Source organism: Rhinoderma darwinii, chromosome 11 (genome assembly GCF_050947455.1).
Source record: "Rhinoderma darwinii isolate aRhiDar2 chromosome 11, aRhiDar2.hap1, whole genome shotgun sequence".
In the NCBI taxonomy this organism is placed as follows: domain Eukaryota; kingdom Metazoa; phylum Chordata; class Amphibia; order Anura; family Rhinodermatidae; genus Rhinoderma; species Rhinoderma darwinii.
In genome coordinates this window covers 47,683,328-47,710,286 of record NC_134697.1, presented here as the reverse complement: position 1 = coordinate 47,710,286, position 26,959 = coordinate 47,683,328, and the positions used below count along the sequence as shown (strand labels likewise).

Genomic DNA, 26,959 nt, shown 5'->3' with positions numbered 1-26,959 from the left:
AGACATCCCGTGGAATGTCTATTCACTGTCTAAACACTTCAGTATTGTTAATGTGTTAGTATAAGACAGCACATACTGATCTAACAGGATCCCTATGCGCTGCCTAAATGAATGGAGAGGAGTGCATGATGCTGATTGGTCACAGATTGGTCAGCTTCATACACTCCTCTGTACAACGCCCACTTGGTCTAAAGTAAAAACACGCCCACTTGGGCATTAAGCAACTCATTAGCATAAATCTAAAATCACTAATAAAGTGGTGAAAAAAGATTGTTTTATTAAATAAAAAGCACTGCTGTCACCTACATTACAGCGCCCATCTCCTTATGTAGGAGATAGGGCACTTATAATGTGGTGACAGAGTCTCTTTAACCAAGAGGCAGGGATTAACACTGGTCTTCTATAGCAGACAGCGCATGGAGAAGGCTCCTTCTGCAGACTGTTACCTATAGACAGGTTTGTGAGGAGGATGAAAGGGATGGAGTGATCTCCCTGGACATATATAGAATGTTTCCTTATATATTTCTTAATTTTAATAACAATATCAGACAGAAAAGGACCACAGCAGAGGACGATCTAAGGAGAAGAATTGCTGGAATGTTTTTAAATTATTTTGTAAATTTTCTATAGTAAGTGTTACTTTCTGAAGTGGATATTAAATGTTTCTAGTTCCTATGACCTGGTTCGTAAAGATAAAGAAATAGTTATGTCACATTAAAAGAAATAATAAATCCAACCAACCTTTAATATAACCTGTTTTTCTGGGATTTCACATTGCTGGTAGTCTCGGTGATTAGGCAATTTCTCAACAAACAATCTGCAACACAAGAGACATTTCACAGCCTAGGGTAGTATTTGAGGACCTAAAGGTCTAGAACAGAACACAGCCTAAATCCTCACGTGATAAACTTGTTGTAGAGAACAAAGGCATTTTCAAGATTCCCCTCATCCAGATATACAGAGGCCATTCTCTCCATTTCCACTCCAGAACGAAAGTAGCGCCTTGGAGTGATGTCCTCATTGATCGTGATGTTACAGCCCAGCTTGCTTAGAGCACGTACCCGTTCCTCTGGACTCAAAGATACATCTGTGTGATCTGGCATAGCTGCCAGCTTCTTCTACAGAAAATATAAAAAAAATAATAATAATTAAATAAAAAGGCAAAGAGGGCTGCTGACTGCATCTTTTGAGTCTGAGAGACCTACGCTTTTTTGTGAAAACACTGACTGCTATACTTTACCTTATAATAATAATAATTTTTATTTATATAGCGCCAACATATTCCGCAGCACTTTACCATTAAGGGGGTACATGGTACAGACTAAATCAGACATTACATATTGACAAAACGAAATTACAATTCAAACAAGAGGAGTGAGGACCCTGCTCGCAAGAGCTTACAATCTATGAGGAAATAAGGGAGACACAACGTGTAAAAAATGCCTAAGTACAATGGTCCAGCCATCTTTTATACATATGGGGTAGTATACATATAGCTCCATGGTCACCAGCCATTGTCTGTGTATGACAGACATGAAGTGTATTAGGCTGCAAGGAGTTTCGGGGATACCTCAGAATGAAGTGGTCTTATTACTAATGTAAAGGAGGGCCAGGGAAAGGAATTAGATTATGGAATGTTATAGGCCTGTCTAAAAAGAGGTGTTTTCAGGGCATGTCTAAAACTGTGGATATTGGGAATTAATCTAATTGTCTGCAATAGCGCATTCCAGAGGACTGGTGCAGCACGAGAAAATCTTGGAGACGGGAGTGGGAGGTTTGGATTATGGCGGATGTTATTCTGAAGTCGTTGGCAGAACGTAGAGCACTGAATACCCATCTGCAGTTTACACACACATTATATATATAGTTAATGTTGAGTAATGTTGTCAATACGTGCCATTGCTTATTCTTGTACTAATCCTGAGTTAAAAACCTGCATTATTGTCCAGAGCTTTACAATTCTGCAAGTTTCGAGACTGAAATCTCACAGCATCCCTTGCTGACTCAATATCTGCGCAGAGCTGGCTCTGGTGATTTGTATTCTGGAAAGTGTCCTGTTTTAGACCAGGCACTGTACATTACTGTGATGTAGGAAAAAGACACTTGAAACATTTAGCATTACCTAAAATATTAAATTAATAAAATTCTCAATGTTTACCTTTCGAATTTTTCACCGTGTTTCATTAGCGCAGTTTCAGTTCCTCTGCTGCATATCTTTTTTTCTCCTTTGTATGACGATGATGTTTCGCCCATAGGGGCGCCACCTCATGTGAGTGGGCCAGCCATTTACAGCCTGCTATAGTGATGTCACTATGGCCCAATATTGGAAGGCCCGCTCATGCGATACATCGTGCAGGAGCATGAATAGAGGCAGCGGAGGACCCAAACAGCGGCAGCAAAGGAATGGTGAACAAATTCTAAAATGTAAATATATTAAGAATTTTGTTATTTTAGCATTTTGGTCATTTTTTTTTTATCACTCAATAACGCTTTTAAAAAGGAACCTGTCACATCATTTTCTTCACTCAATCCGCTTTACCAGTCATGTAGCTGTATGTAAATTTGTATTTATTTTTTTGCCTCCATCCTGCCTCTCTCCACTTTATTGACTGCCTGGTTTCTCCCTTCTCATCTGCAGCCTGGAGGTGGATGTGTCAGTCAACTAGATGAAGATGGAGTTGCCTCCCGAACTCATGAATACTCTGGACTCCTCCTATGTCTGGAACACCCAGCGGACACCTAATTGATAATTTACATAAAGTCCGGGAAAAGTTTTATTGTGATTATCAAAAGGTATAGGGCATGCTGTTATGATACTGTAAATGGGGAAGAATGATGTTTCATCTATGTTAAATGGCAGATAGCGTTGTTTGGGGACATAAAATTCATGTGACAGGTTCCCTTAAAGGCTCAGTTCCAACGTAGCGTAACCACTGCAGAATTTCTGTGTATCGGAATTATATGCAGAAAATCTGCAGCATTTACAGGGGTAAATATTGGATAAGATTCGAACAAATCTCATTCATACGCTACAGAAAAATTCCACTACAAAAACATTCATAAATTGATGCGGTGAGGTTTTTAAATCCGCAGGACGTCAATGTATGCTGCGGAAACGTTGCGCTTTGCGGGTTTTCCCCATTGAATTCAAGCAAGTAAAACTACAATATAGGAGTTCTGAAAATATAGACTAAAGTTTCATATGCAATGTGTCATGGCAATCATCTGTCTCCCTCCAGATAAAACATTGTTTTCTTGTGAGGTTTTAGGGCTGCATTGTGATATCAGGATAAACCGTTCCAAGCTCAGCTCTGCTACATCTAATAAAGTTATCACTACTGCATCTGTAAGTCACATCTCTAAAGTGTATTTTGTATTATTATCAATAGCAATTAAATAGAACAAAGCAAGTACATGTCAACCACATCTATGATGTAGAAAGTGTTTCATAAGTTACAGAAAGGTAAATAACAGATTTAATCTATGAATAACATAAAATACATAAATACCAACATGCACTCTATACTGTATTATATTCTTTACAGCTGAAAAAAAACAGGTATATATAGAAAATAAACAAAAATGATTTACCAGTGATGAAATGGAGATGGACTGCTCCATGCCGTCTTCAGAGATGATGGGAAGGGGCTGGTAATAGCTTTACAATCCTTCCATCTGAAACCAGAGGAGAAACAAAGAAAATCAATGCTTCACTAGTATCAAATAACATCATATCCTCAGTTCTGTATGAATCACTGGTCGATATAATAGCCCAGAAATTATAATGAACTTAATGATCTCAAGTCCAGGAGTGGTGGCAAATACAATGATGGTATTCTGCGCTCATTAGAAGTAGCTTTACTTCCACAAAGAAAACGTCTGGAGGAGATGATGGAGAGTAAAATAATAGAAATATCACTGATAGGAGTAGTATCGTGAGAATATGTCCTGTAAGAATGTGCCGTGCAGCACTGTGGTCCTAACTTTACATCCGACTTAGGGAAACATCTGCATCAAGTTTGCCTTTTCTTCTCGTGTTTATGTGCGTTTCCTCCCACACACCAAGTTTGTGTGTGTCTAAGATAGAAAAATGATAGTGTACCCTACTGAATGCATAGACGGATTAGACTGACTGAAATCTGTGTTTAGCTCTACAGAATATGTTGGTTCTATAAAAGCAATGGAACAAGGAAAAAAAATTGCAAGTGCTCAGACTAAAGCACATCTCACAAAATATAAAACTATTAGCAATTAATATTTCTGCTGTTAGGGTCCGACTACACCGCCTGACGTGGACCGTGTAACTGAGCGCTGATCAACGAGACAGTTTGTTTCATGATGTCGGCAGCGCATCTCCCCGTTTACACAAGGAGATGTGCTGCCGACAACGATGATTTTTAATTCTGCATTAAAAAGCCGATCAGCAGATGAATGAGCATTTGCTGGTTCCTTAGCTGATCGTTGCCCTCATCACACAAGGCAATGATCGTGAACGAGCATTCATTGGCCTGATCATTGGCCCGTGTAATAGGGCCTTACGTCTACCTAGTATTTTACTTTCATTCTGTGGAGATGGCAACCATAGTGAGCCATTTTGAAGGCTTTGGTGAGCTGTCTTTGGTCACCCAACATACATACATACATACATACATACATACATACATACATACATACATAGACCACGTCCCTTCCATGTCTAACCTTGTGTATGTTACTCCCAAAGTCATACCCTTCTAGGCCGCCTTGGATATGTACACAAGCGGTAAGCACCCCCATACAGAGGCAGGAATGCCCAGTGATGGTTCTTATACACCCTGGGATATAGAAATCCCCTCCTCTTAAAATGTACATTTGTTTTTGTTTTTTAAACTTTACATACATCATATGTTTTCATTAATGGGGGTCCATAAACTGGGACTCAATGCCGAGAGTGCATGGGGATGCGCACCACTATCTCAATAAAGTCGATGGGCACCCTTAATTTTGACAACTCCAGCTAACAAACCGGAGGGGCATTTGTAAGAGGGATGGGGTTTTCAAAAGACAGAGTGCAAACCGACACAAATCTCCATTGAATTAATTGCCAGACATACATAGGGTTGTTCCGCTTTTATCTAAATATATATTAAAAATTTAATAAAGAAATGTTATGCAATTTTTTAAAACAGCGTTGCCTACACTAGATTGTAGCTAACCCTCAGCAATGATAAGGATTAGGTCTATGCAGGTTTTCAGCGTCTAGATGAATCCATCATGTACACTGTATATATAGTGGCAGAATTATTAAATTAAAGGTCTCCTGACATTACACAGTTGGCCATACAAGATATGCAATGCATTTTCTTATCTACCAAACTGGGTGACTGGATGAGATACTGGGAGGGAAGCCCCATCAGTCAGTGGCTCTACGTGAATTACTAAGTTATCTCTGTTAGAACTAAAACAGTCTACACATTTTGAAAAAATACTGAAACAAGGAATCCAACATTGTCGTATGAATGAAATGTCGACATAAGAGCAATACACAAGTGACTTAACAAGATCAGACTGGAAAAATCAATACATGATGTGCACAATACTCCAAATGTTACTGCTCTGTTTAATATTTATAAACCATGTGTCTTCCTATAACAGGAAACATGTCTGCAGGCTACAAGACAATATCCTTTGAAGGTTAAGAGGGCCTTGAATTAAACAGAAACATCTGGATTAAGAGTTTGTGGATGAAAAAAGTGATGTGTGCGAGTGTGTGTAAAGCTTTCAGTAGAGCATAAATACAGAATTTACATAAAAAATAGCCAATATTACTAAACGGGTGTAAATATTGGAAATATGGGGTAAGCAGCACATCAAGTGTATACATACAAAAACCCCTACCTAATATTCTTTAGGCAGAGGCATAGCTAGGCCCTCCAGCACCCGAGCAAAGATTCAGTTTGGCCCCCCCCCAACAACTTCTTTCACGACATCTCCTTCCCCCTCACCATGTTTAAATTATCAATCAATGAGGTGTAATTTTTTTTTGCAAATTATTTTTTTTTAATGTAACCCAAGCATGAAACCATTTGTGCATTTTACAAACAATATAGGTATATAAGGGAGTTAGCATGACAATATATTAAAAGAAAATAAATTAAAGAGGTGAGTGTGCTTGACTAAAACAGATTTTTAGAACTAAGGCTAATGAGACTATATGGTGACATAATGAACAGCCTCCTGTTGTAGATAGTGCCACCCCCTTGTAGATAGTGCCACACCCTGTAGATAGTGCCACACACCTCCCTTCTAGGTACTGCCACACCCCCCCTTGTAGATTGTGCCAAACACATACCCCCTGTAGATAGTGCCACGCCCCCTGTAGATAGTGCTACACCCCCCCTGTAAATAGCGCCACACCCCTCCCTGTACATAGCGCCAATGTGGCTCCCTGAAGGAGCCAATGACATCACCGTTCATATATGGATAGTGATGTCAGGGGCTTCTCCAGTAGCAGAATCCCAGGCCAGCTCGCAGGCAACGCTCTGGCTGGGGATTCCGCTCTAGGAAGAACTCCTGATGTCACTGTTCATATATGGATAGTGACGTCAGGGGCTTCCCCAGGAGCGCAATCCCCGGTCAGAGCGTCGGCAACGCACTGGCCGGGGATTCCACTCCAGGAGGAGCCCCTTACGCCTGTGCCTTACCTTCCCTCCAAGTTGCACCTGCCCCCCTTTAGCTACGACCCTGCTATAGATTCCCCCTCATGCAGCCAAAACAGCTCTGACTCGTTGAGGCATGGATTTCACAAGATGGTGTCCTGTGGTTTATGGCACCAAGATGTTAGCAGCAGATTCACTAAGTCCTGTAAGTTGCGAGGTGGGACCTCCATGGGACGGACTTGTTTTTCCAGCACATCCCACATATGCTCTTAGATTGAGACATGGGGAATTTGTAGGCCAATCAACACCTTGAACTCTAGGTCATGTTCCTGAAGCCATTCCTGAACAATTTTTGCAATATAGCACAGCATATTTCACTGCTAAATGTGGCTACTGCCATTAGGGAATACGATTGCAATGAAAGAGTGTACTTGGTCTGCAACAATGTTTAGGTGGGTGGTACGTGTCAAAGCAACATTCACATAAATTATAGTACCCAATGATTTCCAACAGACCATTGGCCAGAGCATCACACTGCCTCTGTCGCCTCATAGTGCATCCTGGTACAATCTCTGCCCCAGGTAAGCAACGCACATGGCCATTCACAGGATGTAAAAAAAAACATAATTCATCTGAACAGGCCACCTTTTTATTGCTCCATGGTCCAGTTCTGATGCTCATGTGTTCATTGCAAGCGCTTTTAGCAATGGACGGGTCAGCATGGGCACTCTTACTGGTCTGCAACTACGCATCCTCAAACGTAGCAAGCTGCAATGCACTGTGTCAGGGGTGAGAGTCAAATTTTTAATAACAGACTCTCTACTAGGCTGACAAAGCTATAGGTTTCCGAGCTTGGGGCGGTAAGATGTTTGGGGTGTGGCTCCCTGTCCAGAATGGATTGCTATACTTTGTACGTTATATAATTACATATGCATACATACCTACCCACAGTTATTATAATAAACTGACCCAATACGCGTAAACCTAACCACGTAGTTAGGCTGTGTATTGTAATGAGGGTGGAGGGAACTGCAGTGTGCGCAGCACGTCTCTACAAACCTCTCGGTTTATTGCCACAACTGCCAAATACAAAAGTTTAATCAACATATAGGCCTTGTTCACACAGATTTGCTGTTAATTTTGTGATTTTTTTTTTTAAGCCAAACCCAGAAAAAGAACCTAAACAGAAGTAATATATAAAGAAAGGCCTTAAAAGTTCTGCACTCCTTGATCCAATTATGGTTTTTCGATTACAAAATGCATGCAAAATCTGCAGCAAAATTGAAAAAAAGGCCATACTGTATCAGATTCAAGTGGGAATGCTTAAATACTACTACAATAACCAAGCTCTGTACATATATACACAACACAAGAACAAAGCTTAGTAAATGTATACATTACAAGAACCAAGCTCAGTACATGCATACATCACAAGAACCAAGCTCAGTACATGCATACATCACAAGAACCAAGCTCAGTACATGTATACATCACAAGAACCAAGCTCAGTACATAACTACAGTACCAGAACAAAGCTCAGTACATAACTACAGTACCAGAACAAAGCTCAGTACCTAACTACAGTACCAGAGCAAAGCTAAGTACAAATAAATAGTGCCAGAACCAAGATATATATATATATATATATATATATATATATACACACACACACAAACACAAAATGAGAGGTTTATTTACCAAACACCACCACAACGTTTCACCCTCTCTATGAGAGCTTTTTCAAGAGAGGGTGAAACGTTGTGGTGGTGTTTGGTGAATAAACCTCTAATTTTGGATTTGGAGTGCTGCTTCCTTGCTCTCTCTTTGTACATAATTGTGAGAAAAAGGGTCATTCCTCTGAAGCTTGCACAAACCGTGAGGTTGTTTATGCTACTGTGTTGCTACTGTGCTGCTCCATCTTGCGCTATTGGTTATATACCAAGCTACGTAAATGAAAACAGCACCAGAACAAAGTTCAGTACATACAGTATTGTGCAGAAGTTTTAGGCGGTTGTGGGAAAAAGCTGCCAAGTAAGAATTCCTTTAAAAATAGTTTTTTTTTTATCATATAACAAAATGCGAAGTGAATGAACAGAAGAGAAATATAAAACAAATCAATATTAAATATACAGCCAATGCCATGAAGAACTATCTTCAGCGTAAAGAAGAACAAGGAGACCTGGAAGTGATAATATGGCCCCCACAGAGCCCTGATCTCAACATTGAGTCTGTCGTGGATTACATAAAGATATAGAAAGATTTGAGGAAGCCTACATTCACAGAAGATCTGTTGCTAGTTCTCCAAGATGTTTGGTACAACCTCCCTGCCGAGTTCCTTCAAAAACTGTTTGCAAGTGTACCTAGAAGAATTGATGCTTTTTTTTAAGGCAAAGGGTGGTCACACCAAATATTGATTTGATTTAGATTTCTCTTTTGTTCATTCATTTTGTATTTTGTTAATCTAAAAACTTTTCAATGTACTGTATATTCAGCACCAGAACCAAGCTCAGTACATATATACAGTACCAAAACCCAAGCTCAGTACATATATACAGTACCAAAACACAATCTCAGTACATATATATACAGCACCAAAACCCCAGCAAAGTACATGGATACAGCACCAGAACCTTGCTCAGTACATATATACAGTACCAAAACCAAGCACAGTAATAATCTTTATTTATATAGTGCCAACATATTACTCAGTACTTTACAATTTAGAGGGAACATGAAACAAACAATATCAGACATTACATAGTGACAAATTTAATTTACAATTCAAACCAGAGGAGTGAGGACCCTGCTCGCAAGAGCTTACAATCTATGAGGAAATATGGGAGACACAAAGTGTAACAGTGTTTGTTCTGTACAATATTCCAGCCATTTTTTATACACATGGGGTGGTACACATAAAGCTGCATGAGCCGGTCACCAACCAGTATCCATGTATGACGGACATGAAGAGAAGGAGTGTGAGGGAATTTTATTCTGATGACTAATCTAAAAGGGAGCCATGGATAGGAGTCAGATCAGGGAATGTTATAGGCCTGTCTAAATAGATGTGTTTTCAGGGCACATTTAAAACTGTGGATATTGGGAATTAATCTGATTGTCCGGGTAGCACATTCCAGAGGACTGGTGCAGCACGAGAAAAATCTTGGAGACAGGAGTGGGAGGTTCGGATTATGGAGGACTTTAATCTAAGGTCATTAGCGAACGTGGAGCGCGAGTAGGCTGGTAGACCGAGATGAGGGAGGAGATGTAAGGAGGTGCAGCACTGGGGAGAGCTTTGTGGATGAGAGTAATAAGTTTGAATTTTATTCGGAAGGGGATGGGCAATTAGTGCAGTGACTGGCACAGATTATAGGCGTTGGTGTAGCGGTTGGTCATAAATATGAGCCTGGCTGCTGCATTGAGGATAGATTGGAGAGGAGAGAGTTTAATGAGGGGAAGACCGACTAGTAAGGAGTTACAGTAGTCAAGATGAGAGTGAATCAGAGCAACAATGAGAGTTTTGGCTGTTTCCTCCGTAAGAAAAGGGCGGATTCTGGAGATGTTTTTGAGGTGAAAATGACAGGAGCGTGAAAGTGATTGAATGTGAGGAGTAAAGGAAAGATCTGAGTCCAAAATAACCCAGAGACAGCGGGCGTGCTGCTTAGGAGTTATGACCCAGTTGCCCCCCAAATAAATAAAAAAGCTTATAGTCACTGAGCCCGGTTCCCACGACGAACGGAGCCTCCTCAGTTCTGTAGAGACCGACCCTTCCGTAGGCTTGCGCAGGGACCCTGTCCCAATGTCATAGAGGTTGCAGGCCTCACATGGCCTGTAGCCTAGTGAATGGCGGAGAAGGGAGCTATAAGCTATAAACAACGTATTCAATTGTATCTACAATTGATTGTGGCAGTCCTCGAGGACACCGGGCCAAAAATCCCAGTGCCCAGTGCTAGAGACGCTCGTGGCATGAGGGGGCCCATGCCACCTGGCACATAAATGTTCAAAGAACATTTATGTGTCGGGCCGGGTGGCATGGCCCCCTCATGCCGCTTGCCTCATAGCAGCTGCTGCAGCTGCTATAGCAGTAGTTCTGCCACTAGTGGTTATTTAAAGTTGCTTCTGTGGTCCACCATGAATAGGATACATTTCTCATGCCTACAAGAAAAGAAGAAAATTTACAAAAAATAAGATAATCATAACAAGTTTTCTTTGTGTTTCAAATGCCATCCCCTGAAACCAGGAACGATAGAAAAATACTGAACAAAAAACTCAGTTGCATCATCATATTCATAGTGACAGCTAATAATTTTACTGTGGTAATGACATTACTTTAAAGGCTATGGAAACCTTTGTGCATGAAAAATCAATATACATGCATGTTACGAAGTCCCTGCAGGGGCGTTCCCCAGCACTGGTCACATGTTCTCTTCTCTAGGGGCGTTCCCCAACACTGGTCACACGTTCCCTTCTCTAGGGGCGTTCCCCAATACTGGTCACACGTTCTCTTCTATAGGGGCATTCCCCAGCACTGGTCACATGTTCTCCTCTCTAGGGGCGTTCCCCAGCACTGGTCACATGCTCTCTTGTCTAGGGGCGTGACCAAGCACTGGTCACATGTTTTCTTCTCTAGGGGCGTTCCCCAGCACTCGTCACATGTTCACTTTTCTAGGGGAGTTCCCCAGCACTGGTCACATGTTCTCTTTTCTAGGGGCGTTTCCCAGCACCGGTCACATGTTCTCTTTTCTGACTGTGTGGATTTCTCATGCACAGCACAGCGTTCTCTCTGCTCTCCCCTCAGATGATCCCCCTCCCTCTTGCTGCTTCGGAGGCTATTTTGCATAACCACGCCCACACAGTTACACTGTGTCTATGTATTTCCCATCCTTATGCTCACGATCTTCTCACTACACTATAGCTCTCTGCTGACACAGGGGACATGTTTCAATGTGCAAGCCCATCTGTGGTTGGGAGAGATCGCTGGGCATGCACTGTATTCCTCAGTGAATAGGAGAAAGTGGCTACTGAATAACTGAAGAGGAACTGTTCTCATCTGCACAGCATAAACCAGTGAGTAGGACCTGGCACATGTGCAGATGTCACAGTAAGGCTCCATGCACAAGACCGTGTCCATAATCATGGTCTGTGATTATGGCCACGGCTGGCCGCGGACAGCCACCCGCATTTGCGGGACGTGCTCCCATATAAAGTATGGAAGCACGGTCCGTAAAATGAAAAAATTGGACACGTCCTTTCCTTTGCGGAGTCTTTCTATGGCACAGACACCTTCCCGTAAATATACCGGAAGGTGTCCGTGGGCAATAGAAATGAATGGGTCCGTAATTATGGATGAATTGTACGGTGTGCATGCGGCCTAAATGCTCGTACATGAGCCTACAGAGGAGGAGCTGCTGAGTTTGGCATCAGGGAGCAGACTGTCGGATCAGAGGGAGAACTGAATACAGCAGCTGGCCATGCACTTAAATACACTGCAGGTACATAAGAAAACGGTAGACATCTTTTAATTAACACCAATTAGAATGTGTTTTATTTTGTAAATAAAATACAATGCAATAAAAAACAAAAAACACAACATATTTACTGCAATGGTACAGACAGTAAACAGGCTTCAGGCCTGGCAGCAGCTGTGGCATTTATAATATTGCAGCTGCTCAGGGACAACAGCAATTAGCTTTTGGCTATATAGCAGCAGCATATACAAAATTGAGTAAACGCCGACAGGCACAAAAGGTGACAGAACAAACGGCGGCGGCCTCTAAAAGGTCAGAACAACAACAGTGGATAAAAAAAGCCTCAGCTTGAGACTTTGTAGTGGCAGCAGCTATGCGGACAGCCATGACTTACAACATGCAGGTTACTTCATGCTATTTTTTTAGATACAGCTTCTATGTATCCTGGATACATAGAAGCCGAATCTTGCGGTCCCAGACGAATCCGTCAGGCCAGCAGGCCTGACAGCTTTGGTGTGTACTGGTCCTGCGTGTCTCGCAGGATCCAGCTATTAGCGATCACATCCGACTTGGATGTGATCCATAAAAGCCTCCCACAGAGCCCCACCTCTCACCCCCCCCCCCCCCTGCCACTCCATAGAGGGTGCGTATCTCCCTTGGCCCCAATCTCGCCTCTGCCACTTTCCGCTCTCTTAGCACCCCCACACACAGAGACCCCCTTCCAACCTAACCTCTCCCCCTTGTCCTCTGATAGAGCCCCTTAACAGAGCGCTGCCAGTTTGCGTCTCATCCCTGCCCCCTCTTGCCACTTTACATTGCTACACCCTACTACATTCCCCGGTAATTAGGAGGGACCTTAACTGTTTGGCGCGCAGAAATTTCTAAAGGTGGCACTGTACATGGATGGCCAGATTCACCAGGGAGAACTGTATTGCCGCAGGTTTTCCAACTAACGGGAGACATTAAAGATATCAGGGAATCGTTTCTTATGTAATCCCTAAATAAATAGACAGAAGGCAGTTGTAAGCTTTATTTGTAATATTCTTATTGTAGTGCATAGCTGCAATCTTTAGGGTATGTTCACACGCTTAGCAAAAAACATCTGAAAATACGGAGCTGTTTTCAAGGGAAAACAGCTCCTGATTTTCAGAAGTCTTTTAAGCCAGTCGCGTTTTTCACGGTCGTTTTTGGAGCTGTACTTCTATAGAGTCAATGAAAAACGGCTCCAAAAACGGGTCAAGAAGTGACATGCACTTCTTTTTCGTGGGCGTCTTTTTACATGCCGTTTTTTAGAAATGAGGCGTAAAAACAAACGCCCCGTCGGAACAGAACGCTGTATTTCCCATTGAAATCAATGGGCAGATGTTTGTAGACATTCTGCTTCCGTTTTTTCAGCCATTTTTCGAGGCATAAACGCCCCAAAATATGCCTGAAAACACTGCGTGTGCACATACCCTTAGATGTCCTAGAAGCCATCTTTATATGTCTGTACACAGGGTTATGGATACTATATACAAATATATAAATCTAACCCAAACGTTACGGATAGGAAAATAAAAAAAGGAAGGCTTTCTTAAAGTAAGAATGAAGAATGGGCGAAATGTCCGTAAGAAACCATAAGGAGGGCCATGTGGCCACCAGGAAGAAAGGTTTTCTGCTTACAGGGAGGACTACTGAGACCATCTTTGACTGTGAGCTGGGAGTTTCTGAAATGAAGAGGTAGAAAAGGAAAATCGTATCCCCGGAAGGTTCTGGGAAGCCAGCTGTAATGACAGGGGGGTAGGGAAACAGACAGTGAGCCCTAATCTACCCACCACTCAGTCCCTGCCTACTTGCAACGACCCGCCCTAGGCAACGGGGTACAACTGGGCGACGGTCCCTACGCTCAGTAGGTGCACGACAGACAAACGGACAAGGGGACACAAGCAAAGGGAAATAGGGCAGTTGCCCACGGCAACACCGTGAGCAACAAGAGAGGTGAACGAGCCGAGTCAAAACAGGAATGTACGAGGTACCAAACGCAGAGCAGGAGAGTAGTCAGAAAGCCGGGGTCAGAATGAAGCAAGGTCAAATAGCTAGGAGCTGCAGCAAGGCCAGGAAACCACACAAGAAGAATCACAAGCAAAGGAGGAAAAGGAAAGGCAGGTATAAATAGACAGAGGGCGGAACTAGCTCTGTCTGGCCAGGCTGCGATAGGCTCTCCCACTCCTAAGCCTGCCATCCTGAGTGGTGGAAGATGGAGTCAGTCTCAGAGACATAGAACCAGGTGCAGACTGATTACCCATGGGCGTATACACAGAAGTGCCTGGCAGATCCTTTACACCAGCAAACCCGGTCAGTCAGAGGTATAACGGCAGTTAGGAGTGGTGCTAGCAAGCTATATTCCGCCCAGCCTGGTGGAGGCCATGGATATTTCTTCCCTTAAGTTGGGGCCCAGCATGTATAGAAATATAGGTATACAGGGCAACAATTTTCCTGGGAGGGCGGTTTGTGATGGGGGCAATGGTGTTGATATGTATCAGGCTAGATGCCATAGGCTTGTCATTAGGCCATCAATAGCTGTTGGGTCAGGGTCCGACTCCCAGGATACCCGCCCATCAGTTGTCTTGAAGGGGGTGCAGTGCTGGCACGAGCGCTGCTTCCCCTTCATTTCTACTTGCTCACTGTAAATCTTTGACACGCATTTAGCGGCGATTCACAGGTATTGCAGCCTTTCCTCCCATTCACTTCAAATGGAAGAAAAGGCTGCCATACCTGTGAATCGCCGCTAAATGTGTGTCGAAGATTTGCAGTGAGCAAGTAGAAATAGAGGGGAAGCAGCCAGGGCGGATTCTAGCTTTTCTGCTGCCTGTGGCGAAAATTTTGTGACAGATACGATGTCAGCATTTAAAACAAAGGCTAGTTGATTATTTACTAACAAATGGCATGGAGGGTTATATTTAATCAAGCAATAAATGGGGTGTAATTGATTGATAAATGTTAAACTTGATGGACCTGTGTCTTTTTCCAACCTATGTTACTATGTACCTGCTTACATTGGTGTTTATCGGATTACCTGGACAGGGTCTGCGTGCGTGGGTGGCATTGGATACTCACAGAATGTTTTGTGCTTACAGGACTTAAGAGGGAACCAGTGAAAGAAGCCAGGATATTGCCATTTATAGAGCGCCTACAGGTCATGAAGCACAAGGACCTGGACTTGGGGTGCAATGGTATCTTCAGAGAAGGTGCACATATGTCACACAATGGTGGTAAGGTCAGGTATGCAAATAGTATGGTATGGTCAGGTAACCACGAAGGTTGGTCAGGATGATCAACAACTACCTGGTGGACCAGCTGGGTGCAGATGAGCACGGTTGGCCAAAGAATTGGGCTTAGTGGTGCAGCACAAGCACTTGGACTGTAAGTTACAGTTCAGGGAGGATGGTCGGTTGAACATCAGACTGTTGAAGGGTTGGTAAGTGGTGGGGGCAAAGTAGGGCAGTTGGAGCCCTACTTTTTGTGGCGGGATTGAGGTGCTTCACACACCTGGAGATGGTAGCTATAGGCAATGGCGAGATAACCATAAGCTACACAACAGGGTTTCTTGTCTGTGGGGCGATAAGCTAGATGGTTGGTCGCTGGTTCGGACAGACCTGGGAAACTACGCAAGTTGGTCACGGTAGCCAGCGGTTGCTCGGGGGGAGCCAGTGGAGGTGCGCGTACACCGCTGGCTCTTAGTCGATGGTAGGGCCCGGGCAGGCGGGCCCGGGCCATCACGTGAGGTGGCACAATCGGTCGGGTTCACACAACGGAGCTGTATAATGTGTTTTAAATAAAGAGTGGCTAGTGCCACAAATTTATTTGCCATAATATAGTTGTTGTGTGGTCATTTGTGTTAAATGAGTGGTGGTTTACCATGTGCACTCCTTATTACTGTTAACAAAAAACTACACAGTTCGCTGCCTGATAACGACAGGGAGGGGGAGGGTTGTTCATCTCTATACTACAGCAGGACATTGCAGCTCATTACCTAAAATGAATGAGTCATATGCATGTATTAGTCATCTGCTCTAAAACTAATGATTACTGGCTCCTTAGCCATCTAGAAACACATTGTCATACTTGATAGTGGTATTGTGGACTGAATAGATTTATGAAATGAGGCACAGGATTAGCTAAACATACCAATTATCACCTAAAACACAGTGGGGGTCAGGTATGAAAAGAGCCATTTCAATGTTAAATTTAGAAAAAAGGAAAAATGAATATGCACAAATGTATCACAATATATGAGGAATTAGCTGCAAGCAATACTATATTAGCCGGTTATTTGCTGTTGTACATTTCTGACAGTTTTATGTGTTATAAAAGTTATTTGTTACCCCTTAAAGGGGTTTTCCCTTCAGGGATATTTATGACATATCCACAGGATATGTCAAATGTCAGATAAATGCGGGTCCCACCTCTGGGACCTGTACTTATCTCTAGAACCGGGCCCCCTAAACCCCTTTCTACTGCTCTGTGTTGTGGGTGAAGCGTCCCATAGTAGTGAATGCTATTTACGGAGTCCGCGTAGCATGTGAGTTACGCTGTTTCCGTAACTACCATTCAGTTCTATGGGACTTACTCAAACAGCGTAGCTCAGCTGCTTTCTACTTCATGGTTGGAAATCACACGCTTCAGCCGCAACACAGAGCTGTAGAACGAGATTTTGAGGGCCCCAGTCTATAGATAGGTGGGAATGCCAGAGGTGGGACCCGCACCTATCCGACATTTATGACATATTCTGTAGATATACTGTACCGGGAGCTTTATGGCATGGATTTCCATGGCCGAGCAGCTGCATGCAAGCCTTACATCATCAAGCAAAATGCCAAGTGTCGGATGAGTGGTGTAAAGCACGACACCACTGGACTCTGAGGAGTGACAAATCACGCGTCTCTATCGGACAGTCTGATGGACGAGTTTGGGTTTGGCTGATGCCAGGAGAACATTACCTGCCTGACTGCATTGTACCAACTGTAAAGTTTGGTGGAGGAGGGATAATACTATGGGGTTGTTTTTAAGGTGTTGGCCTAGGCCCCTTAGATCCAGTGAAGGGAAATCTTAACGTTTCAGCATACCAAGACATTTTGGACAATTGTATGCTTCCAACTTTGTGGGAACAGTTTGGGGGAAGGACATTTTCTGTTCCAGTATGACTGTGCCCCAGTGCACAAAGCAAGGTTCATAAATGCATGGTTGGGTGAGTTTGGTGTGGAAGAACTTGACTGGCCGCACAGAGCCCTGACCTCAACCCCATCGAAGACCTTTGGGATGAATTAGAATGGAGATAGCGAGCCAGGCCCTCTCGTCCAACATCAGTGTCTGACGTTACAAATGCTCTTCTGGATGAACGGGCAAAAATTCCCACAGACACACTCCGAAATCTTGTAGAAAGACTTAGGGAGTGGGAGCTGTTTTATCTGCAAAGGGGGACTAACTCCATATTACTGCCTATAGATTTAGAATGGGATGTTCTAAAAGCTCCTGTAGGGGTAATGTGTATATTTTCCAATACTTTGATCCATACAGTGTATTCGCGTACTCTCCCAGAATTTCTATAAAATATGGGAGTCATCCCGGTTGACCAGTCAAGTCTCCCAGGCACCGTATTCGGACTAAAAAGTACTTCCTTACTTGGAGTTAGCATCAGGACGTTGTGTGCGGCACCCAGAAATTAGGAGGACTGCATGCCGTAAGACCGAGAAGAACTAAGTAACTACGATGTTTGAAAAAAACTTTGTGATCTGGGGTTTCTGAGTTTATTCTGGAGTCTGGTCTGGGGTCTGTATTTATTTTGGGGTTTGGTCTATGGTCTGAATTTTATTTAGTCTGTTGTCTGAATCTTTTTTTGGGTGTGATGGGGTCATATGCACCAATTACGACCTATATAAATGGATGGGGCATATATAAAAAAAAATGCTTTCTAATTTGTTGTTGCTTATGTCAGAGCTTCTATGGTTGTTCAATTTATGTATAAGCAAAATGTAAATTAGCTAAATAAAATTCCTTACAGACATTTACTCAACTGACCTTCCTAAAAATTAATGAATCCTCAGTTGCAAAAACACTAACACATAAAAAAATAATTGTTAGCAGTTAGGCTCCGCCCACTATATCAGAAAAAACTGAGAATAGAGATAGAGCATGCAGAGCGGAAAACGGCTTAAAAAAAATATATAGTAAAAAAAGAGAATACAAGCCACATATTGGCCAGAAAAAAATTGTTTTTCCTCTTGTACGCACATATGACCGCTTCCTCTGAAAAGTCACCTGAAAACTTAGGTACGCTTTAAGGGAGTAGCAAGGGGCTAAAAAGGTCTCAGCGCATGTTGTGCACCACCACCCCCCCCCCCCCCCGCCACCTGGAATTCTATCCCTGATCTACTCGTAATCCAGTAAATGTACTAACTTTTTTGGTTTGAAAATAATTGCTATGTAAGATATATCAACATGGATTACTTATAAGAATATGTTCTGCACTGCTGACACTGTGACCCAGGGGTGTCTCTCCAGTTACTCAAAACATTAATTTGAGATGACAGCAGACAGATTTAAGACTCAGGCATTGCTGTGAGTTGATAGTGATGATATGTAAACATTTTTTTAATGCAACAGAACTGTACAACCTGTTGTTTAACTTTTAAGAACGGTCCCATGGGTCACTTTAACCCTTTAAATGACCAACTACTGTCTTGACGGTGAGCGGTGCAGATCCCAAGACTACAGTGACATATTTTGGCATCGCTATAGAAGAGGATAATGAGCGTTCCAGTGAGCTCCCGTTCTTAGAGAAACTTGAGTACGGTTGGGATCGAGACCCTGCCGCTTAACCCTATGATTGCCATGATCCGGGGAGACTCCCCTCTTTGATCGCGCCACCAGGTTTCCCAGTGATTCGATTGGAGACCGGGGGAACCCTATGCAGTCAGCCCAGGGGTTAGATAGGAACATCGGGTTGTCTGTTCTGTAAGCCTGCTGTTAGCCACACTCATGTTGCCTTAACAGCAGCCTGTGTCATAGTGACACAAAATATAATGTATTAGCATACTTCTGTATGCTAATATATTATAAGTATAAAAAAAAGTTGTAAAAACTACTCTCTTTATGGGATAAATGAATAGAAATAATAAAAAAAAAGTCCTTCAAAAAGTAAAAAAAAAAAAAGGGATTATTTAGTAGAAAGTACACTTTCTTGCGAATACGATATATAATAACAAAAAAATTACACATATTAGAAATCCACTTGGAGATGACCTTTGGAATGAAATGAGCAATGGATGGGTATGACTTGTGGAGGGGGAAAAAAAGTATGGATGGGCATCTTTAGCAGATCGCCTGAAGCTGTGACATTTCTCCGAGGAGGTCATAAATCAGAAAATCAATGTGATTAGACATTAACCAATAAACATTAGACCAATAGCCTGAAACGTCCATTAGTCTGCCACCTTGTCAGTTCAAAGCATACGGATTTGTAAAAAGTTTACCGACCAATCCTAAAGCTATTTGGTCATGATTCATTACAATAGGTAAAGGTTTTATACGTGTGCATGTATTTAAATACTGGTAGTAACTTTTTTACATTATAGTAGATTGAGGCTGATAATTGTTCTTTCCAACATGGAAAAAGAAAAAAAAAACAACAGAGCGCATCATTTACTTGATAAAATTGGGCTTATAAAACGTGCCGCTTGTTTTTGTAAATACAGAAAAGATGGAGAAAATTATAGTTCTCCAACTGCTATGAATGTGTGTGCCTCCCAGCACCTACATAAGCCACCTGTTAGATTTAAATATTCATAAACTGTACTAACCCTTGAAATCGCATATCCTGCAGGCTACCTAGTAAAATATTTGTACAGCAAAAAAGGGGAGTATATAGACAGATGTATAGCACTGGGGAGCTTTACACCAATGTTCACCAGTTACACAGTTATTAGATTCAACATGTAACAAAGGTTTAATCATTCAGGATTAGTGACAGATACGAATGGCAGCAATTACACTGCCCATAGGGGTTCCCATCCGACTTTCCACAAAGCCTGACTGGCATATAAATCTCTACCCCAATCCCTCTATCCTATTACTCTACCGGTCACATCTGTAGTTATAGTATTATATGTATGATATGAAGAAAGAAGAATCCTGATATTATATAGCATATTGTTTGTAACATCTTAGAAATACTAAAAAGGAATGTTTCGTCAAAAAATAAATATATTAATTAAGTTTGTATTATAGACATAGCTTAAATAATAGCTTTGTTTGTTTGTTTTTTGTGATTTTTCAGTTATAGAAATATTGCCGTTTTCCCACTGGCCACTAGAGCAATCACAATAAGCTGATATTTCCTGTTGTGACCCCTTTATTCTGCTGATCGTGCGAGCCCTGGGGGTTAAATCCCCACAATCAAGGAAAGAACATTATTTACAACCAGAAAAACATCTTAAACCCCTGCCTAAACCTAAATAGCGACCGCAGCACATGTAAAAATGCTATGCAATAAAACTATTTTCCTTACATAATTGGTATCGTCGCAACTATATCGGCCCGTACTATAAAATTAACACATGATTTATTCCATATATGGAACGTGTTAAAAAAATAACTGCGGTGATGAAAAATGCAAAATATAAAATCAAATTTGCTGCGTCCCTAATGTTCAAACTGGGCCATGTGCTTAAGGTGCTAAAAGCACTGAGTAGCAATATAAAGTTATGCAATTTTACAATATAGTGAGTATGAATTCCTCACAGTTTAAGATCTCTGCTTGTAGTCCGTGAATGGGAATCTTCATTGCTTACATTCAGAATGGAAATCTGTCCTGGTCACAGGTGTACAGCTCATTACAGTAGCAGAACAGTTATCAGATCCCACGACCAGGACAGATTTTTAGAGTTTGGCCTGTAGCCTAGTAAATCACAGAGCAGAGAGCTCAGCTCATAGCTCCCTGCTCTGCCTCACAATTCAATTGTATCTGCGTCCTGAGGGTGCAGATACAATTGAATGTGGCAGTCGCCTGGGGATCCGGGGCACAGGCCAAAAATCCGAGGCATCGGCACCTAATGCCCGATGCTAGCAACGCCACTGATGAAGGTTCCTATTCACTGACTACATGCAGAGATATTAATGCTGAATTATTGATACAAAGTATTTTAGGTATTATAGAAACGTGCATTAGTTTTCATTCCACAGTGAATACATTATATTTGCTGAAACTGGAATACCCCTTTAATAAAATATATACAGCACACTATCACAAATCAGGACCTTAAACAAGACCATATTACTATTCAGTTATTATAAAATGTATATTTCTTGCCAAAAATGGAACCAGTCACTCCCATATTAGCATCAAATATATTGTCAGTCATTGCCTCAAGAATGCCATAAATTCTAATGCCCTGTGGTTTCTATGTAAGGTCATGAGAAAACAGCAGAATACGGACTGCCATAAATGGTCGCCTGTATTCTGCTGATAGACTCACCATTCACTCTATTATCATATCTCTGTTGTTCATGAGGAGAGCAATTTTGGCAATGGTGGTGCAGTATATTAGGGAATTGTTCTTTATGCAATGCAATCCAGTTTTACCCAGGATGAATATTTATGTAGTGTAAGTCACTGCAAGGTATACAGTCAGCACATGCAACCTAAAGAATTATTCTACATTAGTCTATCTTTCTGAAACTACACTTGTACATTTGGCAATTGCATATAAAGCTATTTCCCAATATATAGTTATCTGAATCGCTGGAAGTCCTTGGAGTAATATAGAGATGTACAGATGTAGCCAAGTTTATCTTGACTGATAACTTCCTGCAGCGTGATATGACACAACCAAAACTATTGAAAAAGTAAAGTTAAAGAGGCTCTGTCACCACATTATAAGTGCCCAATCTCCTACATAAGGAGATCGGCGCTATAATGTAGGTGACAGCAGTGGTTTTTATTTAGAAAAACAATCTATTTTTACCACGTTAGGAGCGATTTTAGTTTTATGCTAATGTGTTTCTTAGTGAACAACTGGGCGTGTTTTTACTTTAGACCAAGTGGGCGTTGTACAGAGGAGTGTATGACGCTGACCAATCAGCATCATGCACTTCTCTCTATTCATTTAGTCAGTGCATAGTGACCCTGTGTTATTCACTATGTACGGTCTTATACTGACACATTAACGTTACTGAAGTGTTTAGACAGTGAATAGACATTCCTTCCGGCCAGGACGAGATGTCTATTAACAATCCCGATACTTTGCTAACCTTTTTGTGGTACTTATAGCAGAGCAAGAGTAATCTCGCTGTAACCTGTCATTTACAGCGTGATCTCGTGAGATTACTCTTTGCTCTGCTGTAAGTACCACAGAAACGTTACCGAAGTATCGGGATTGTGTATAGACATCCCGTCCTGGCTGGAAGGAATGTCTATTCACTGTCTAAACACTTCAGTAATGTTAATAGGTCAGTATAAGACAGCACATAGTGATCTAGCAGGATCCCTATGCTTTGACTAAATGAATGGAGAGAAGTGCATGACGCTGATTGGTCACTGATTGGTCAGCGTCATACACTCCTCTGTACAACGCCCACTTGGTCTAAAGTAAAAACACACCCACTTGGGCATTAAGAAAGTAATTAGCATAAAGCTAAAATCGCTCCTAACGTGGTAAAAATAGATTGTTTTTCTAAATAAAAAGCACTGCTGTCAACTACATTATAGCGCCCATCTCCTTATGTAGGAGATAGGGCACTTATAATGTGGTGACAGAGCCTCTTTAAAGTTTCTTGACACTGTGTATTTAATGCATTAAGAGTCAAGATAAAGATGGCTACATCTGTATGTATAAAGCTTTAGATTTCACCTGTTCAGTATGATCAAAAACGGATATTCTGTGATAACAGACACTGTCACCAAAGATACACTAAGCAAATACCCATGACAGATGTAAGCCAAAGTCAACAGTCTTTTAATGTAATGAACACAAACCTGGATGGCAAATTTATTACAATTAAGTTCCACCCTTACACAACGTCAGGAATACATGAAGAATTAAATTGTTGCAATATAATGTAATTATGGAATGCTTATATTGCTTTTTTAATAGTTGTGGAAAATAAATTAAATGACTGACAGTCTAAAATGACATCACTAGGTAATACATTATGGGGGAATTAAACATTCTACACCAGTTGTCTGGCGTAGAACTGTCTGGACAAATTTAGTGACTTTAGCAATTTTATGCCGCCTCTGCCACTTCTAAAAAAGCCCTAAAAAAGTAATTTATAGCAGAAATCTACACCAGCGCAGATATCCCAATGTTTTTTTGGCAGCCGGGCCTCCAGGTCTGCCTTTAGTGAATGCTTGTTAGGCCATGCCCTAACAGATGCCTGTCAGTTTTACACTGACAGGCAATAATACACTGCAATACAGAAGTATTGCAGTGTATTATAAAGTGACCACATAATGAAGTCCCCTAGTGGGACTAAAAAAAAAAAAAAAAAACAACAGTTTAACAAAGTTTAGAATAAATACATAAAAATCCCAAGTAAAAAAAAAATAATTATGAAAAACCCACGTTTCCCTTACAAAATGCAAAAAAAACAAAAAACCCAAAAAAATAAAAATGTTACACATATTTGGTATCGCAGCGTCTGCAACTACCCTAATTATGAATCGATTACATTATTTTAAGAAGAATTGTGAAATTCCTGGGTTTTTTTTCTATTCCCCCTCAAAAAAGTTAATCCATAAACAAGTCCTTATACAGCTATTTCGAAGGAAAAATAATGCTACGATGGAAAAACGTAAAAAAAAGTGCTTGGTCATTAAGGCCTAAAATAAAAGGTTAATAAAGCATTGTATTGTCTTCTAAAAAGGTTTTTACATTGAATTGCTTTCATCAAAGTTTAGAATGGGAAGGTCAACATGAGCTTCACTAAAGTGAAGACATAAAGCACAGTGTTGTCTAAAAATGTAAGGTATTTACATAGTATTAGGTCAATCACATACCAAAAAAGGGAAGTAACCGTTTATTAAAAGAGATTTTCCAATGTAGACTAAACTTCAAGTGATGGGGGTTGGTGTACGGCTAGGGTTAGACTGGTTCACAATTCTATTATTATGGTTAGAATCTATTCTATTAGTTTTATACACATTTACTTGGGGATCTTGGTTGCAATTGAAAGGTTTCCCTCGGGATAAGGTTTGACAGCAAAGTAAAACAATCCATTTATCAAATCACTTCTAATGTGTCAAATGTTATACAATCTACACAAGGTGCTTCCTCCTATGTAACGTAAGACAGTCAGTAAGTAACAATAGCAAGTGTATCCTCTACGTATTTACCTACTACTCAGGTTACTCACAAATAACACATACATTATTTTATAAAAATAGAAAATGTAAAAAAAAATAAAGAGCAAATGTCCCCTCCAAACCACGCCCCTAAAAAACAAACAAAAGAGAAACAAAAACAAAAAAACAACATGTTTTGCATTTACATTTTAAAAGGAAGAAAAGTGCAGATATAGGTTTCCCATTTCATTTAAGATCTGATGGTCAACAAGGGAAAAGAGGCATCTATGTACCATGAAGCCTTTGTATAGTTTATTTTGATCATAAGTTCCTCCAGTACTAAGAGCCACTCGCTTTCAACTTTAACTGATAGAGGCAAAAGTTGCCCAAAAATAGACATCTACTTTGAAAGTCCTAAACCCTGGTTTCCTCATAACATAAGCAGATTAGGCTTCGTTCACATCTGCGTTGGGGTCCCGTTCGGACGTTCCGTCGGAGGTTTCCGTCAGAACGGGACCCTGAGCAGACACAAACTGACACCGACGGAAACCAGAGGCTTCCGTTTTCATCACCATTGATTTCAATAGTGACGGATACGGTGCCCATGGTTTCCGTTTGTATCTGTTGTGCCCTGGACACGTCGTTTTGCCGGAAGCAATAGCGTAGTCGGTGTCAGTTTGTGTCTGCTAAGGGTCCCGTTCTGATGGAAAGCTCAGACGGAATGTCAGAACGGGACCCCAAAGCAGATGTGAACGAAGCCGTAAATTACATATGACTATTAGATATATTAGGGACATTGGAACTTATTTAGCAATTCTGAATCGCCAAGCGGTTCAGTGGTATGGAATTTTAGCGTAGCATGCGCCGTTATCATCAATACAACGCATGTCATCTTCTAAAATATGGCCCAGCTACTGAGCTATGCCAGGTTGTACCTACGTATCATAGATGACAGAAAATTGGTGAGACTTGTCACTGACAGATCCACTTTAAATATTGGGTATAGTAGAAAACCTTAATTGGTAGATGTAGTGGATCTTGAAAAATAGACTAGAGCGATGTTTCAGAGTATTTTATTATTCACCAACAAAATATATACCACTCCCTTGACTATGAGGCCAGTTTCAGAACCCTATGGGGCTCTAAGTTCAGTAGAACCTCGGGAGCTCTCTATGTCCATAATACAAATCTAGCATAAGGGGTTCTAGGAGATAATATCTCTGCAATACGGTGCCAGGCAAAGGCATCATATGGCAGCACACAGAGTAACTAGGACTCCATAGTACTGAGAACCAAGAACTGCGTATGTCACCCTTCAAGCTCCCTGTCCACAAAGCCTTGCCATGTGCATGAACGGGTCAAGAAGAGATAGCATAGAGTCCTTGTGCAAGAAAAGTATATGGGCCCCTTGCTCTTCAATGGCTTATCATAGAGAACCACCTTATGTGTCTCACAATAAACCGGTAATTGTCCTCTATTAAATTCATTAGTTCAGTCCCTTTCATGCAATCTAAAAGACAGTAGAAAGCTGACTAAGTTGCACACGTTATGTCCACCCCTGTGCATGACACCTAAGGGTGTGTTCACATCAGTGTTCAGTTTCCGTTGATGGTTTCTGTCAGACCTTTCCGTTGGGGGAACTCTGCAACAGAAAGGCAAACCGAAACCATAGCTTCAGTTTGCATTACCATTGGTTTCAATGGTAATGCTTCCGTTGCAAATGGTTTCTGTTTGTCCCCGTTCCGTAAGGTTTCCGTTTTTTGGCGCAGTCAACTACACTATTGTTTCCGTGGAAAAAACTGAAACTTTCCAGAAAGGAGACAAACGGAAACCATATGCAATGGAAGTATTACCATTGAAATCAATGGTAATGCAAACGGAAGCTATGGTTTCCGTTTGCCTTTCCGTGGATGTCTTTCCTCCGACAGAAAGGTCTACTGAAACCCATCAACGGAATGTAACGCTGATGTGAACACACCGTATGGCTGGTTCACAACATATGTTTTATTGACAAAAAGTGCCGTCATAAGAGGTTGTTGCATTTCCTGATAACTACAGCGTGCACCGTCCCATTCATTTTTGTGGAATTTATATAAACAAGAAAGAGTTCCAGAAATTTGTTCTAGAATTGCTTTTTTGTAAATTGGGCTCACAATAAAAGTCACTTGCACAAAATTGCAGGTTCCAACTGGATCGTTATCACTAATGTGTAGACATGACCTCAGCCTCAAGGACACGCCGTTACCACAATTCGCAGCCACTTCTCAATACATAGGGGTTGTCCCAGCTTATGTAAATAAAGCTCACTCATTTTACAGTGAAATCTAATACAACTTTCTAACATACAATGTGAGAGATTTACGAAGCAAAATGTGCCAGAGTTCAAACACTTGGGGCAAAAAGTGGAGAACATGGCATGCGGAAAATTTATCAGGTTATTACAAACTTTTTGCACCTACCTCTACACATTTGAAAAAGTTGGGGCGCTGCAAAATGTGCTAAGTTTACTTGAACTATTTTTTGATGCAAGAAATTGG

At 41.4% G+C, this 26,959-nt stretch overlaps 1 protein-coding gene across 2 annotated transcripts in view; it reads right to left on the bottom strand.

Moving 5' to 3' along the window:
- Positions 1-26,959, bottom strand: part of STAMBPL1 (STAM binding protein like 1) — a 71,094-nt gene that overhangs the window by 38,618 nt on the left and 5,517 nt on the right. The window contains exons 1-4 of one of the 2 annotated variants that reach the window (XM_075842659.1): positions 3,592-3,672; positions 2,159-2,417; positions 901-1,118; positions 742-817 (exon numbers count right to left, since the gene is read on the bottom strand). In XM_075842659.1, coding sequence (XP_075698774.1) covers positions 742-817; positions 901-1,103 — 279 coding nt within the window. In that variant the 5' untranslated portion in view covers positions 1,104-1,118; positions 2,159-2,417; positions 3,592-3,672. Of the gene's footprint in view, positions 1-741; positions 818-900; positions 1,119-2,158; positions 2,418-3,591; positions 3,676-26,959 lie in introns of those variants that run through there. The other variant, XM_075842658.1, reaches the window with a different exon arrangement.